The following is an 18,109-nucleotide window of genomic DNA, read 5'->3' on the forward strand; positions in this document are numbered from 1 at the left end:
TCTGGAATTAGAGATATTCCTTGTTTCCTTTTGTATGCTCTCATGGGGTGAGATTTGGGCTATGTGAAGGAGTAGAGTGATGAGCATACATGAGGCTTATTTTAATTCCAGTGTCTGGCTGGCATTTCAATTTCTAGATCTAAAGACAGAGTTGTAAATGCTGAGGGGGAAAGAAAAAACATTTTCCATCTCTGCCAGGCTTTGCTGGCATACTTCACGTTGTAAGCATGTTGATCCTGTTGTCTTCCATAATCATCCAAGAAAACTTGAAATGCATGTAGGTGGAACAAAAATTGTTTATCTTTTTGTTTAATTCCAAAAATGATAGCGCCAGTTTGGGAATGCATGAAATAGTTGTGCTATGTTAGAATTTGAAAGTTACTTTTAAGGATAAAGTAACCCACCCAGGATACTTTGTTATTTTAACTTCCTGTTTAATTTTTTGTAACCTTTAAGCCTTTCTATATTTTACCATTTTTCTGTGCTGTGGTTCTCCCTGACACCCTTCCCCCAGCATATTTTCTGGAATTTAAGTTCAGTCTTTTCAGTCAGGCAAGGTATGTGGTTTATTCTAACAAATTCCATACGAGCAGATCTCCTGTGTTTGTATGATATATTCTTTATTTGCAACAAGAAAATAGATCTGTTATTCCCCAGAAGAGTTGGGCTTCCTGTGGATGTTCCATAAGCACTATACCTAAGTAAACCTTTTTGCTCCACAATCACCCCCAGTAAAAATGGTAGAAAGAAGCTGGATATTGCCACAAGAATAGTATCTGCAATCTGCATGTGACCATACTCTTTTTTCCAAGCAAAGATAAGTCGAACTTGTCAAAATAAAGTAGGGGAAAGAAAAAATGTAAATAAAAACATCAAATCACTATAACTCTTGAGCTATACAGTGCCTTACAACAATAGATTAGTATTCAGGGTTTTTTGAAAATCTGGTGTGTAAAGCAATCTCAAAATCTGTGCAAATCATGCCCAATAACACCAGTTCAAAAGATATTTTTAGGATTGTTTATATGACAGCAGCATCTGTTAATTACTATACAAGGAAGAGAAATTGTTAACAGAAAGCTAACAAAATTGTAACAGTACATGTTTATGGAACAAGCAACTACTTTATTCACAAGGTATAAAGAACATTTGTTTCCAAATTGCTTTTTGTATACATGAAAATTCACACCACCACCCCTTAGGTAAGTGGTGGTACGTGCTTTTGTCCTTGGGACAGGGAACAGGAGGAGGTGGGGGAACAGATACTGAAAAATGGTAGCTTCTGGTGTTATCTTGTGGTCACTTTGAAATTTCAGAGTGGCCTCACATTTTTTCAGTGCATTGCTTCTCTTCTTGGAGCTGGCTGGGAACTAAAGGCATTCGGACTGTTTGAAAGCAATCCAGTTCTATGTGAAAGAAACTGGGACTTGGGATCAAATGTGATAGAGGATTTCTGGATTTGGCAATATCTAGCGGGTTTTTATTTGTTTTAGAAGTGTAATTCAGAATGCTGCGTTAGACCAGACTGTGCAGGAAGAGTGAAGCCTCTTTGAAGAGAATCATATGGTGACCCGAGGGCTGCCTGGAGCTAGATTTATTAAAATGTTCAAGACGAGTGTGTTTTGGAAGTGTCTTAGGAACTGAAATTGCCTTAGATAGTAGGAAAGGTAAATTGTTACAATCTTCCCCCTCTCTCCCCAACTCCAGTAAAACTGAGTAGGGATAGCTCTTCAAATTGAGATGGCACCAAGAAGGAGCACTTCACTGCTATGTGGTAATTCAACAGTTGTAACTCTCACCTGGGAAGTGGAAGTTTAAACCTGCCTCTGCAATTTACCAAATAAATGTGCACCCAAAGGATTTTAGGTTGAGATGTTTTCCTCTTCTGTTAAAGGCATGCGTTAACATGTGGAGACTCACAGAGGGGAAACCATAAGGTAACCATCATGAGGAGTGGTTAGTGCAATCAGGTGTTCTGAAGGAAGGTGTTTGGGTACCTTCCCTTCCTACCCTACCCCAGTTAAATAGCCTTGTGAGCAGAGCCTAGCATTTGGGAATACCTGCTTGGGCTTGGTTCTGACAATTCAGCAGAAATTAGACTAGGGTAGACGCTGGTAAACACAAAATGGCTGTGTAGAATGTTTTTCAAAATCAGGAAAATAGTGCATTTTTAATTTAAGTGTTTCAAGGATTAAGCAGAAGATGAACAGAGGCTTTTTTGGGGGAGAAGCAATAACGATTTTTAGATTTGGGGATTTCAGTTGTGCTGAATTCCGGCTTAAGTTCTGCATGTGAGTATTGTACTGAAAACGTTAGTCACTGCTGTTAATTACTAAATTACCTTCTGGATTTTGGATAACAGTACATTAGCTTAACCCTCCATGCACAAATGCAATTGCTCTCAAGATTACCTGAATGAGACTAAGTAAAATAATCTTCTACTGACACATAGTCATTTAGGTTTTCTGGATTGTTTCTCTTGGTCAGAATTTTAATATCTTTTAAATGTATTCATAGGTAAAAACATCAGAGTTTTATCGATACTCCCGGCAGCTGCGACATGAGGTTGACCAAGCCATGAATTACTTTCATAGCGTTCACCAACAGCCTTTGATGGAAATGAAATCGAACAAAATTCGTTCTGCCAAACCCCAGACTGCAGTATTTAGAGGAATGATAGGACACAGTATGGTAAACAGTAAAATTCTTCTTTTGCACAAACCAAGGGTCTGGTGGGAACTAGAGGGCCCTCAAGTACCTTTACGACCAGACTGCCTTGCCATTGTGAATAATTTTGTGTTCCTATTAGGTGGGGAAGAACTGGGGCCAGATGGTGAATTTCATGCTTCATCCAAAGTGTTTAGATATGACCCAAGACAGAACACTTGGTTACGAATGGCAGACATGTCTGTTCCACGTTCTGAGTTTGCTGTTGGAGTTATTGGGAGGTATGTTTATGCAGTGGCTGGGAGAACCAGGGATGAAACGTTTTACTCAACTGAACGGTATGATATTACTGAAGATAAATGGGAATTTGTGGATCCCTATCCAGTCAATAAATACGGACATGAAGGGACTGTGCTTGGTAACAAGTTGTATATCACTGGTGGAATTACATCATCTTCAACTTCTAAGCAAGTGTGTGTGTTTGATCCCAGTAAAGAAGGGACAGTAGAGCAGCGAACAAGGAGAACTCAAGTGGTCACTAACTGTTGGGAGAACAAATGCAAAATGAATTATGCAAGATGCTTTCACAAAATGATTTCTTATAACGGTAAGCTTTATGTCTTTGGTGGTGTCTGTGTGATCCTAAGGGCCTCCTTTGAATCTCAAGGATGTCCTTCTACAGAGGTTTATGACCCAGATACTGATCAATGGACTATATTGGCTTCTATGCCAATTGGTAGGAGTGGTCATGGTGTAGCTGTTCTGGACAAACAGATAATGGTTCTTGGAGGCCTTTGTTACAATGGTCATTACAGTGATTCGATTCTCACCTTTGATCCAGAGGAAAACAAATGGAAAGAAGATGAATATCCGAGAATGCCCTGCAAGCTGGATGGCTTACAAGTCTGCAGCTTGCACTTTCCTGAATATGTTTTGGAGCATGTTAGACATTGCAGCTAAAACAGAATGAACAACTCGGTGAAATACAAAAAGCTATACCTAGTTTGTCAAAAAATACAAACCAGTTGAATTCCTTCAGAGACATTACCTTGTGTATAAGAACAACTGCTAAATGCTGAAGAGAAGCAGGATGTACAGGGAGAGTACTTACCAAGTTTATTAGAAAAGCCAATAGTTGGTCTGATATTGTAAAAGCTTTGTTTTTATTAACAAACATAATTGTAAGTAGGGGAAGAAAAATATATTTTTGAGTGTGGTTATTTTTTGGTAACATTTTATGTCCATAATACTTTTTTTATCCTTTTTTTTTTTTTTTTTTTAATGGCCATTATACCAGTATACTTCTGATATTGGTTGAGTTTAACAAAATATTTGTGGCAGGAAGAAAGACTTTATTTTAATTTTTTATTGAGCACCAAAATAAAGCTCATCATCTGTATGAGGGTACAACCAGGTTTAAAAGAACAAAACTAAACCATTTCTGTATTTTATGTTGTCTTTTGCATGCTTTTCCCATTAACTGCAAAGTATTCTCAAATCTGCTAGGTGTTTTTGTTTTCCCTTGTATATGTTGAAGAATAATCTTAACCCCTTTGCATGACCTTTTTCCTGGTTTTGTATAGTACTACCAGTAAGTCTGCCAAAATGCAAATTACACATTTTCTACTAAATTGAAAACAACATTTTTATATTCAAAAACACTATTTCTATGCTGCCTTCTATTGTCTGCATTGTGTTTGTTGGTGAGCAAAAAATATGTACACACACATGCATACACTGTAAGAACTATATATAAATACATCTTTTTATGTGCAGTTACAATATTATATTTTAACTAGTGCACAGATTCAGCCATATCTGTTGAATTTAAGGTATAGTACTATCCTTTAATGAGCTAAATAATTCAAAGTTCTTAAGTAACTGGAGGCCTCGTTTGGTATCGAAGGATCTTATCTTTAGTATATACTGATTGATTCAGTAACTTTAAACTCTTTATATTGATGCTACATAATGAACTGTTGATAACTTGTTATTTTATAAATTATTTTTTAAAAAGTAAACACATCTTACCTGAGTTTTTGTTATGTTTGAATGTGCTGCCCGGTCTTCTTTTTTATGAAAATGGAAAATGTCAACAAGCAAATGCTCAGCACTGCTTTGACCCACAGTTATTTTTGGAACTGGATAAACTACAGTTTATTCTCAGTACTTTGCTTGTACTCATACTTCAATACAAGTGTTTTGTTTGTACTTGTATTGAAGTGGTATAATCTTTTTTTATTATTATTTTAATTATCGACTGCTATGAACTACTGTGTTTTGAAAATGTGGAGTTAGGTGGTTGGATGGTTAGTACCATTTATGTTTCTTTTACAAAAAAAACCTGCACAGCTATAGCTGCTGACCTCGGAGTGCCTGCATCGAGATGTGTGGTCCAAGAGGGCTTTGAATAACTCCATGGTGTTAACTTGCAGATATTACTGACAGTAGGTTGGTAAAAATTATCTGCTAAGACATAAATAATAACAGTAATTACATTCTGATTATATTTAATGATGTGAAATTAGCCACTTCTAGAACCCAAAGGAGAGATTTGAAGAAGTTGAAGGCTCACACTTAGTTCAGATGTGTAGGGGCAAAATGCTGAAATGTGCACCTGCGTATTTTGTAAAATCCTGTGCTGCTGTGTTTCACTTTAAGCAGTAGACTTTATATGCAGCAATGCAAAACCACTTTATTCAGCATCTTCCAGTCAGAAATCACTGTAGAAAAGGAATGTACAGTACTCAGGGAGTTCAAAAGAATGCACTTACAAAGGGACCAAAATCACCCTAAATTTCCATGTTAGAAATAACACCTACTTGCCTAAACTAAGTTTGAAATAATTCATAGAAGTTAAAACAACATGTGAAACTCCTCATACTTGTATTTTGATATTTTTGTAGTAATTACATTCTGGGTTGAGATGTGAGGATTTGGAGCTATATGGCAAGTTGGCAGATTTTTTTTCTTTTTTTAAATTAGGAATGATTTATTGATAGAGTATTTTCTTTCCATATGTTTTAACAGAAAGAGAGAATGTATGCCATCATAGCTGTAGTGATAAGTTACTTACAGCAGTAGTGACTGGACCAAATATTGATTCAGCCTTCTGATGCAGACCAGTTTGCAGTTAAATTTAAGTCTTCTTTAATCAAAATTCAGTTTGCTGAATTAGAAATCTAATTTACTTCCTTCATACCTTAACTTAAAGCCAGCATGGCTTACACTAAAACCTCAGTGTCACTGTGAGACTTGTGTGTACATTACCCTGCATGGGTGCAGGGATAAAGTGACTCCAGTAGATGCTGGCTGTGTGCAAGTAAAAAGGTTCTGCTGTACATAGTTCATGGAATGTCGGGGCACAAGAAGAAAACCAAGTGTTTTTTATTGTTTTTTTTGTCTCCAGCACATTTCTCAATAAGTTTATGAGGCAGCAAAAACTAATGCTGCTTGAGAAGGTTTTCATGGGCATGTTATGTATAGTATGGAGTACTTCACTTTTACCTAGGGCCAGTCTGGGGAATGGATGTGGTTCTGGATATCTGGTCTTCCATGGTTCAGGTGTAGTAAAGAGACATGGCCAAGACTTTATTAAAAATAATGGTAAGGATTGGGGGTGTCTCAAGTTGTTTTTGAGTCTGCATTTTAAGCACCTTCTGAAGTTCTGTGCGCTAAGTGACTGCCACTGAAGTCATTGGTGAGTATTGACACTTGAAACATGAAGAACCAGATTGTTTTTAGGTGCTCTGTTTTTAAGTTCATGTTTATCTTCAGGCACCCAGTTCTGAAAGATCTTGTTCATGATAGTAATAGCTAAGCAATTAACATTGCTTAATTAATAGTAATTATTCTGTGAAATTCTAACTTGAACTGTTGGTTTCAGCTTCCCTGAAGTTGTGTCTCCATTGAGAAGCTGGCTGTAACCTTTCGAGCATTAGGAATGATTGGAATTTGCTTGGGTTTAGAACGTGTGGGGGTATGCGAGAATGATTTGTTAATTTACATTTCTACTGCGCTTTTATTGTTTCAAACATGAAATACAAAATTAGCTTACGTTCTCTTTTCCATTGCAGTGGAACTTTTGAGGCAGTTATTTTTGTTGCTTTGCATATCAGAGGGATATTTTCCTGGTTTTTTTAATTGAAAGTTTCTGTTTGTGTTTGCTTTTTCTGGTTGCTTTTAGTATTTAGCTCCAGATAATTTAGTGTTTAAATAAAAACAAAACTAAGCTGGCTAAACAAGAATTGCCTGTTATCAAATTTTGAGTATTATGATCAGATTAAGATGGGTGTTAAAAACATTTAAATGCCTCTCATTTTGTCAAGGAAGAGGTAAGTTATGATCTTCGATTATTAAATTTGGGGGGGGTTCGTCCTCTATTCCCATCCCCACCATAATGGAATACCAGCAAATCTGATCTCACCCACATATTTAAAATTTAACATGACCTGCTTTTCAACAGGAAGTGTACTTGCCTTTTCTTAAACAGGTGGACATAGTGAGTTACAGTCTTGGCTTTTTTTCACATTTATAGCAAAAATGTATCAGCTTTGTGTCTTAATTTAGCAACTAGCTCCAGGAGGAAATTTTGTTCTCAAATGAGCCAGAATGGACAAAAAGCATAGTGCTCCTGTAAAGGGGTTGTATGGTGCCAGTTCCCATTCTGCATGCTGCTATGTCTGGTTTTAGGGGACAGATAATTTTTTCAAAGTAGTGCATAAGGAAAAAATAGCTCATTTTCCCCCACAAAGTGTTGGTGGTATTTTCGTAGTGGGAAGTATTAGGTGGCAAAAAAACCTTTTGAAATTTTTTTTCCCCATTGATTCAGCCGGAGGAAGGCAGTACTTGATTTTACAAAGGCTCTGCTATTTCAGAAAGCGCTGCTAGCAAGACAGGCTGGTTGGTGGCATGTGAGCTACCTGGCAACCTGCTTTTATGTCCCTTCCTTTTGAAAAGTGTGGTTTAGCCCCAGCCAGCAACTAAGCACCACGCAGCCGCTCCCTCACTCCCCCTACCCCGGTGGGATGGGGGAGAGAATTGGAGGAGTAAGAGTGAGAAACACTCCTGGGTTGAGATAAGAAGAGTTTAAGAATTGAAATAAAGTAAAATAGTAATGATAATAACAACAATATAATAATGATAATTACAATAACAATATACAAAGTAAGTGATGCACAATGCAATTGCTCACCACCCGCCGACCGATACCCAGACAGCTCCCGAGCAGCGATCGCTGCTCCCCAGCCAACCCCCCCCAGTTTCTATACTGAGCATGACGTCATATGGTATGGAATAGCCCTTTGGGCAGTTTGGATCAACTCTTCTGGCTGTGCCCCCTCCCAGTTTCTTGTGCGCCTGGCAGAGCATGGGAAGCTGAAAAGTCCTTGACTGGCATAAGCAGTACTCAGCAACAACTAAAATATCAGCATGTTATCAACATTCTTCTCCTACTAAATCCAAACCACAGCACTATGCCAGCTACTAGGAAGAAAATTAACTCTATCCCAGCCGAAACCAGGACAATGCCCTACTTTGTGCAGTATGATAGCGGTCCTGTTATAACTAGCTCTGAGGGCTTGTGACTTTAATATTTCTCGGGTTTCTGAGATTTGCAGCCATTTTTTCTTGAGGACCTCCTGCCTTGAACAAACTCAAGTGCTGCGTTTTTTCATGCTGATAATATGATAACTACTTGCATCAGGGACAAAGCTTGACGCTCAGGAAGCGAAGGATTAAATTCAGCAGGTACAAATTCAGATTGGTTTTAAAAAAAACATTGCTTAACTCATTATGTCCATTCTTTTGCAAAAGGAGGGTAAGCGTTCTGGGGAGATGCTAATGGCTCTTTAAAAATAAACTTCAAGCTTGTGTCAGCGTTTATATGACAAAGTCTTCTTAGAAGTAGTTGCAATTGTAGAGACGTTTTGCCCTTTTAACATATTTTTCCTTAAAAAAAAAAATAGTGAATTAGGCCCCTGATTCTTTTAACACTTCAAATGTGTACTCGTATGTGAACAGTCCAATATAAAGAAAACAGAAAACTGTAAGGTACTTAAAAGAAAACATAAAAGTGCAAATGTTATTAAACCTGTGCTTAAGTGTTTATAGGGTTGAGGGCATCAAAGAAAACATCCGTCCTGCTCTCCTTCCATTAATAAAAACACAGCTGGTGAAGTGATGTGAATAAGCGTGATCCATCACACGTGGCAGGGCTCACTGAAGGAGAGTGGGAAAGAGCGTAACTGTAATCTATTTAAGACAAAGCTTGCTGGTGTCCTGTAGCTAACATTTTGAGATTTTAATGTTTGTAAAACAATCTGAAGCTGCTTAAAATAAATACTAATGACTACTTTTGCATCTGTATTCTATTTTTGAAAGTTGGTGAGTACTTCAAAATTTCCATTCGTGTGGGTAAACTTCATAAAACATAGTTGTATGTGGCAGGTGGCGGACAACCTGACTTGTTTTGAGCACAGCTTTCCTGCATTTCCCTCTACTAATTTTTTGTTCACTTTGCAAGTTTCAATTAATGTTTATATAGTCTTTTAAAAATAACTTTCAAAGATCAATTTCAAATACCTTTGGATTAATATAAAGTTGGTAGCTAGGGGAAAACCACTTCTATTTGCAGATGGTAGTTTTTATTTATGGCTCTGGTAGAAAATGTTATTGTAAGTCTGGAAAATACAGTGTTATGTAGGACTTAAAGTTAGATATGCTTAGGGGGCTTTTATTACCTCAGTGGGACCCATCTAACTTTTATGTCAGTTCTGGGAACAGGTGAAAGGAAGAGTGAGCTATGTTTTTATTTTAAATATTTTTCCCTATATATTGTTATTTTTGTAGATCTTTTTAAAATAAATTATTATATGCTGGAGATTGCAATTCCACTATAGTATCCCACTTGATTCCAGTGTACAATATCAGATTGTTTGTATTGAAAAGAATGTATTTGATAAGTTAACAGGAAAAGTTATTTTCAAACTGTGCTGTGTTTTGTGTCTAGCAATTGGAAAGACTTTTCCTATAGAAAATTAGAACTATATATATATGACCTCATATGTACATTTGGATTAACTGTCTAATGATTACCCCAGGGCTGCTATAAACTTCTCTGAATAATTTAAGAATTGCCTCTTTTTAACTGTTTTAAAGCCTTTTTTTCTTGTCTTTTTTTGGCAGAAAGTAATTTTCCCTAGCTATGGATACAGTATGCTCAGACTTGCATATGCATTCTGTTCGGGTTTTAAACTGAAAAAATGTATAAAATGTGTATAAAGAAAAGTGTAAATAAAATATTTTTAATCTTTAAACACTCTCGTGTAAACTTTGTAATACTGAAAGTGTAGTGGACCTGGATTACTTTCTACAGCACGTCAGAGTTTACTCGGTAAAGCAACTCTTCAAAAACGTTGTGTCGCTATAATTCATAACATTGCGTTAAAGTTATCCCAAAAAGAAATGCTGGATGTCCTTATATAGCATCCAGCTGATATCTTTAGCTGTATTTTTACAGTCTTCACAGTTTTAATTGCTGTAGTGCATTCATGTGTCTACTCTGCACTTCAAGCTTCAAGTAACGTTTGGAGTTGACCTCACTGTTAGATTTGTACCTCCGTGTCAAGGCGTAAATTTAAACTATAAGACTGAAAGCTGAAGCCAGCCTTTGGTGTTAGCAGCCAGGAGAAGAGACTGTTCCCCACTATTGAGTACACAGAATTGAGGGCTCTGGGACAACATACCTTCTTCACACGCTTGGACCTCAGAGTGCCAGAAGTCCAAGTCATGCTGCTTAATGTTTCCCATAACAGGAAGGGGAAACTTCATTTCAGGATTAAAGTGTCAGATTGGAAAAACATTCAACACCAAGAAGGGCGGGGGGGGGGGCAGGTAAGACAGGAGGCGATGATCTTGCGTTCTCAGGCAGTCTGGTGAAAGCCTGCCTTGTCAGTCCCTTGCCACACTTTTACTTTTCTCTGCCACTATTTTTTGGTAGCTCTCTTGCTGTCAGATCAAAGCCCCTGGTTTGACAATCTGCTATCAAAAATGTTTGAAAATAACTGTGGTGTTTTTTTTTTTTTAAATACTGGGTTCTAAAATAGCATTTAATTTTATTTTAAGACTTTGAATGACTTAAAACTGTTTGCATGAAGTAACTCCACCCCCCACCCCCGCTGGCCTTCAGTAACTTGACTTCATCCTACACTAAGTAGTACTTTTTAACGGGAGAATGCTGTGGATGAATTTGTGCTGGTCCCAGTGGGATGCATCATGGGAGGAAGGGCGTCTTTTAACTGTGATGTTTTCCCATTTTTTGGTTCAAAAGGAGACCAAATGTATTAGACTGCTGTCCTCTGCCACTGTATCAGTCTTTTCACACTGTAAATGTTATTTACAATCATTTTTTGTTCAACTTTCTAATTTCCCTTCTCTGTGAGCCAGGTTGTCTTTTCGTCAATACTTTCTTCCACAATGCTACACTGGCCAGCTTGACTGACTTGTTAGCACCTCTGTAGTTGGTTAGAAATCTCCAGTAATGGTTCCATTGTTTCGCTAAGGAGAGCTCTCACATGTTAGCTGGTTCATGGTTGCTCGTACCAAATTCTTCGCTTTTTTTGAATATGCGGCCTTACTTTTTGGCAGTAGTTCAGTCATCTGTGTTCACTTATTTTGTGTGATATGAAATTAATGTTAGTTTGGGAAAGGGTTTTTTCAGTTAATTCCTTCCAGATTCTTTGGCACAAGTTAACCTGCCCTTGTTGACTTGAAATTCTTGATTTTAACAGATGTTCCCCCCTCTGTTAGAGATTGGGTTGTGGGGGTTTGGGTTTTGTGGGTTTTTTTTTTTTCTTTTCCGATTCCATCAGCTTCATAATATGGAAAGGAAAACTGCTGCTTTAGGTGTTGCACAGATTCTGTATTAGTTCTGTGCCTTTTGAGTTCATAACATACTCATTGGACATGTGATCCCCCACCCAGCCTTTAGCCTATCAAGTCTTACTGATGTTTCAGTGTCATCTTTTAATCTGAGTGCCTTCTTGTCCAAGGCAACTTTCTTGGCATGTGCAAAATTTTTGTTCTTTCAAGGGAGAGGGTAGGGAATATGTGTAAAGGCAGCTTTAATTTATTGTTTTCGTTAACACTTTCCACTTTTACATTTGATGCTTTAGTTGCACTCACAGGTGCTTTCGGAGATGTTTACAGGCAAAAATAAACCTCAGCATGATCTCTTTTTAAGTACCCAGTGACTCGTCAGTCATCTGTCCATTGGAATGAATGCCAGCATTAAGCATCGCATGCTGAGCGGCAAGCCTTCTAGATTGATGCTGTGTGGTACTTGAGGAACTAAAAATATATTTTTTGCCATGTATCTGATGTCTGTCAAATGTGTCTCCTGGTGATGTCACCCTTGGTAGCAGTCCTCCTGTATTATGGATAAATGTTGCTCAGGAAGTTGTGCCGAGAAAAATACTTGTTTTCTAATGAGATAGATGGCTTTAATGGTTAACCCTTTTATTGCAGTATTTAATTTTACCAGACAGATAAGTCTTTGGCCTAAACTGGCAGCCTCCGTTCCCACACCCATTTAAGTATGTCCTCAGGCATGTTCTAAGCATTGGTTTGTTTGCTTTTTTTTTTTTTGTCATGTGGCTCATCTCACAAGTTTGAGTTACACCAACCATATGATTCTTTTTCTGTGTGAGAATCTTTATCTCCTGTGGTGAACTCTGCATGTTATGGGTCTGTTTATATGTCTTTGAGTACCACTGATGAGACTTTCTGACTTTACCATCCCTTCTTTGTCAAAAGAATTGCATAATGCTAATTGAAAGCAAGTATTTCCCCTGTGTTTAACTTCCATAATCTTGGGGGAGAAATTCTGAGGTGGTCAGTTTACCTTCCTAGATTGCTGAAGTCATACAAAATGCATGGGATTGTGCTTGTGGTGGCAACACTGGTGTCAGTGCAAGGCATGGCCTAAGTGCTTTCCTGTATGTTGGTGTAGTATCACTACATTTTCATTTTCACTCCTGGAAAGCAAGAAATTGCTTTGCTGTCATCTTGCACCTCTCGGAAAGCCCTCATGGCTAATTTATTCCCAGGGCTGAGTCCTAGTCACCCTTGGTCGGCTGAGGATGTGCTGTGGGATTTGCCTCGTGTCACATGTGCTCTCACTTCTTCCTTTGGCTCTTACAGGTAGTTCTGCAAGGATTTTTTTCATCTAACACAGGTGGCAACTTGATACCAAGACCTTATTTTAACTTATTATAACGAAACCCAAAACATCAAAAATTGAAGTTTCAGAAGAAGACATTTCAGAGTGTGAAACCTTTTTTTTATATATATATATATGTATGTATATATATATATTTCTTCTCCTCCTGATTCTCTATTCATTTATTGCAATCAGGAAGAGTACTAGTTTTTCCTTCACTGTTTCTCCTGACAGATTATCCAGAGCACTAAAAGGAATTATGTAGTCAGAAAAAAAAAAAAAAGTGATGATAATTAACTGAACTGTATAGCTTTTAATTTAATGACTTTTCATGGTCTTAAAGTTGGGAGCTGATCCAATTAACAACCTTATTGGAAGTGTTTTAGCTGATTTCTGAAAGAGCTGGATTTTGGCTCAGTACTGTTCTCTGAAAACAAGAGGAGTGAGGCTGACCTCTACATAAGTTAAATAAACAAAATACTCTAGCCAAAGAAATCTCAGTACAAAATTGTTAACACCCGAATAATCAGCTAGCTGTACTTTGCAGAAGTTATGAACCTTACAAAACAATCACAGTTGCTCAGTTTTAGTTTTGTCCTAGCTTTGCAGTGCAGAGATTTTTATTTTTCCCATGGTAAAAATTAATTACAAGAATGTATTTTTTTGCTAAACTTGTTAAACCGGTGTAGGAAGTCATGCTTTCAGATTTGCAGGCTTGTTCAAAGCAGGGCAGAATACATTAAAGTGAGTAGAAGGGTTAGCAATTTTCAGTGCCTTAACTTTCGAAGATTTACACATCTGCTGTGGATGGAAATTGTCCAATATCCTCCAGAGAAAATGCCTGGGACCAGGCATACAATTTACCTGCTTCGTATTCCCATTCTTCTGCAGCAATAGATCGATCCCTTGGGCTTTTCACTTTGTGAAATTGCCATCCCTTGATGTTCAGCGAAGTCGCTCCTGTTTGGAACATCCAGTTTCTGTACCTGTATAATACCAGGCATTGTTACACACATACAGGATTAAGAACTTACTCAATCACACTCGAGAAATGTGACGTTTTTCTCATCTATAAAACTGCCAAAGCAAGCTAAAGCATTGGTTTTTACCTGTGTCAGCACCATATTGTACTAATTTACGAGACTGAAGAGGCAGTTTCAAATGCTGTGCTAGAGAGAAACAATTAAAGGTAAAGACAATGTCAGTCCGTGCACCGCTACCCTGTGCCCCTTCAGTTCCTACACCATAAGCTGCAACTACGCCAGCCGTAGCCCTCCTCCATAGGGGAGTATAAGAAGTAGTAGGTGATAACACATGTTATAAATACATAAGGGATCACTGGGGGAAACTATCTAAATGACAGTTTTCATTAGCGATTGTGAAAGACCCCTGAAGCATGTCCTAGAGTTTCTGAAATGCATTTCAGGATTGAGCATGCATAAGGTTGGGTGTTACTCCTTTGTGTAGTTGAAGGTACCAGATGTGATGGTTTTTCATGAATACAAGGCAAAGGAATGGAAAGGTGCAAAACCAGCCTGAACAATGCCATGGTACCAAAGAGCAAGGAACTCTAGTAGGACTTTCTGGCTTATGAGTACTCTCCACAGAAACACAGGATTATGTCCTGAAAAGGGCATCTTGCTTCCAGTTTTGCCTGATTCTCTCTCAAATATGTCCTCTTCATTTTTCCTAGCTTCTGTAGAGCTTGAGAAGAGCAACATGTTGGCTGCATGGCCACTGTAGTGGGCCAGTAAAATGAAGAGGTGACTGGTGAATTGTATGGAAATGAAGATCTAGAAATGAAAAAATATAAAAGCCAAATACAGGCTTTTCCTCTCAAAAAGGGTGTTACTCCAGACTGAAAAAATAAAGCCATGAAACCAAATTCTGCCTTCTAGAAATACAATAATACAGGTTTTCCCTTACACTCTTCTCCTATTACATCGAATGATGGTGGCAGCATCAGTGAGGAAGACATCTGGATGATTCTTCGTGTGCTGCTCAGCTCTGTCTCCCTTCTTGTTCGAGCTGCGCAACAAACCCCTGCGGAACGGTCTGCTGCTCGGGTCCTAGGATGCTGCAAGGCTTCGAGCCCCAGCCTAGGGGCTCAATGGGGAAGCAAGTTGGAGCTGAAGCCAAGAGTTAACTAACAACATAACTATAGGCTTTGCTACTCAGGTACACAAATCCTGGCCTATTTCTCAAGAACTTGTATCGTGCAAGATGTTGCACAGCAGGTAGTGGTACCTGCTGCGTTCTCCACCTGGTCTGTGCGTGTGTGTGTGAGTGGTAAGTCCCGTGGACCTCGCTGTAACTACTCCTCTCACTCTTACAAGTGTGTGTGGATACTGTTAGAAACATTAAAATGCAATTTCCTAATGGCAAAAATGAAGACACTAGAAGACTTTCAGTAGCAGACTGTAATAATCATGTAATGGTATATGTGTATATAGTAAGCATGTAATACATTCTACTTCTCATTCATGGGAAAGCTACATCATGTGTCCTGGTAGAGAGTAAAATAGAAATTAAAACTTTTCAAAACTGCTCATCCTAAAAGTCAGTTATAAGTAACAAAGTAAGCCCAGTTACTTGTCACTGTTAATTATTAAAGAGGCAGCACAGTAAAAGGAGTGCGTGCCTTTAGTTTGAAATGTTTTGGTAGACCTGGAACCTGTCATTCAGGTAAGTAAGGTACTACATTTAATATATACATTTATGAAGATACTGATGTCAATGCATTTGCAGGCAAATGAGGTGAAGATATTCACATCATCTTGCTAGGAAATTAAGGATTACTGTGAAAATAATTTTGAAGGTAAAAAGACTCGATGCACTAAATACCTAAAGAGACTGGCAAGAGATGCAAGACCTTTCACCTTTTAGCCTCAGTTAATTTCCAAAATGTATCCAGCTCAACTGAAATCTGAGATGCATTTGAATTTTGACAGGAGTTGGACTTTGGATGGTGTTTAAGGGCATCAGAAAGGTGTTTGTGTTCTTGCTGCTACTGGTAGCATGTATCTGTGCTTTAGAAGAGGATTGCTACACCACACATTAGCCGACATCTCTGTTGGTAGTATCAACGACTTGTTAACAGAAGAATTATTCATCGGTGCCAGAAGGGAGTAATTGAAAAAAGTGGAACTACAGCTACTGATGGCTGCAGTGAGAAGTCACGGATTTGAATTAGGGAAGGAATGTTTGAGTGTTTGACCATGGCTATATCAAAAGTGACACTATATGCAGTGTGACTACACTGGTTTTTTTGCATGATATGTTTCTCTTTTCTACCTGTCCCCTGTCTTAGAATATAGGATCTTTATTTAGAAAGCACTGAGTGTATTTTGGATGCCGTCACAACATGATGAAGCTGATGAGACAGCACGGGCTGAAATTCAAGTACTGGTTTACCCCAGATGTGAATGCAGTAATGCTTTTGCTGCAATTAAAGGTAGGTCAGTGGGAAAGCACAAAGAGCTCTGCAATGGCATCTGTCCTTAACATTCGATTTACTTTCTGAGTGTGTGACTTCAGACCTCATGGCTGCCGAAATAGGACCTCTGACAAACACTGAAAACTGACCATCCTTAAGTATGAAAGGCAAAAGCACAAGGTAAGCTTCACTCCAAATAAAACAGTATTGTTAAATAAAAAAATCTATTCAACCCTTTTTTTTTTTTTTTCCAAGTTAGGAATTGAATAAAGTAGAATGAATGAAAGAGTATTCTTATGAATATGTGAACTGCACCCCCTTCATAAAGATGCTGGGAAAGGTCCATCATCACACACCCTTATGAAAGCTAGTCCAATTAGCTGTTCAACAAATCTGTGCTAAAAGCGACGGGAACGTGAGAAATGGGTTGTGTGGAGACCGACCTAGAAAAGCTGTGTACCTGACATGTCACCTCTGACTGTGCTTTGTGCGGAGCATTTAGAAAGCCAGGCTCACAGTGTTAGGTGAAACTGCTTAACAACTGAAAGTTGAGTTTATTGGAGCCCTTGCAGTTGTGTGTTTTCTATTAACTACGTATTTTCAAAAGAACTGGAAGAGAGATCTGCCAAACAGCATTCTTTTAACTTAAAACACAACACAAAAAGAAAGCTGTCAGAGGCAGTTTATTTTATAAAGACCTTAAAAAGAAATTCTAAACAGGCTGGCAAAACTGTAGTGGCAAGTCATGGTATTAAAAAATTTGTTCATTTTAGTGAATAAAAGGTGCATGGAAAAATGTGGGTTTTTTAAAAAAAATACACATACATTATCATGAAGGAGAACATCAAAATAAGCCAGCCTTTCAGACTTACAATGTTTTCCAGTGATCACTATGAGTAGGTAACTGCACTGATACTTAATGGGCAGACGTTACAAACTCACGTTTTAACAGGAATGTGCAACAAGTCCATTTTTTTCCTCCTGTACCTATAAATGTGTGGCAAATAACTGTCATTGTATTGCTAGTAAAGGACTGTTCTTATTTTCCTGACAAAAAAAATTAAACTGTTAATAAGCAATCTAATGCAACATTATGAAAGCTCAGACTGTAATGGCTAAGGCAAAGGATTAGAGATCACGTTTCTTAAACTGTATTTCTGCCTGGGGTGATATAGTTTCTGAACTGTGGCAACATTTTCAAGTTTCTCTGAGCTGCAGCTTTCTAAAGGAAATGTTTCCTTTTCACAAGTGTTTAGAAAAGCCAGTTACCAGGGAAAGGGAAAAATACTGGCATGCAAAATAAAACTGAAACTTGGTATAGGTTCTTACATTAAAACCAGCCAGGAATCCATCATGCCAAAACTCTTTATTCTGTGGCCTCAGCAGCAGAAACTTCAGCTCCTTTTTAAGTCTGTCTGACAATGTTTTGGACTATGTGTAATCCATTATGGCATATTTTATTGTCGTCCCAGGGAAATTTTGCAGAGACAACCTTCTCCAGCAGTTATTCCTGCTACCAAAGTATGCAGGGCTTTCATCCAGATTACTTGTAGACCATAGGAGAACAATTCACCTACATGAAAGCTAATATATTTGTATCATTCTTCTCTATAAAGGTTTTCCCATTTTTTTTGATCAGTCGTATCAATCACTTTAAAGATGAATATCCACATTAAAGAAAAAACTTCACTGATCCTGGAGCTGATTAAATTGCTTGGTTTAAAAAATTTTACAAAAGAACTATCTGTTCTTCAGGTGTTTATATCTCAATAATTGCTGTGCAGTCA

At 38.0% G+C, this 18,109-nt stretch overlaps 1 protein-coding gene across 10 annotated transcripts in view; it reads left to right on the forward strand.

Moving 5' to 3' along the window:
* Window positions 1-7,720, forward strand: part of KLHL15 (kelch like family member 15) — a 27,851-nt gene extending 20,131 nt beyond the window's left edge. For 8 of the 10 annotated variants that reach the window (XM_075709756.1, XM_075709785.1, XM_075709797.1 and 5 more), the window contains one exon: window positions 2,518-7,720. In XM_075709756.1, coding sequence (XP_075565871.1) covers window positions 2,518-3,627 — 1,110 coding nt within the window. In that variant the 3' untranslated portion in view covers window positions 3,628-7,720. The remainder of the gene's footprint in view (window positions 1-2,517) is intronic. The other 2 variants (XM_075709806.1, XM_075709814.1) reach the window with 2 other exon arrangements.
* The last annotated feature ends 10,389 nt before the right edge of the window (window positions 7,721-18,109 follow it).

Source organism: Pelecanus crispus, chromosome 1 (genome assembly GCF_030463565.1).
Source record: "Pelecanus crispus isolate bPelCri1 chromosome 1, bPelCri1.pri, whole genome shotgun sequence".
Taxonomy (NCBI): Eukaryota; Metazoa; Chordata; class Aves; order Pelecaniformes; family Pelecanidae; genus Pelecanus; species Pelecanus crispus.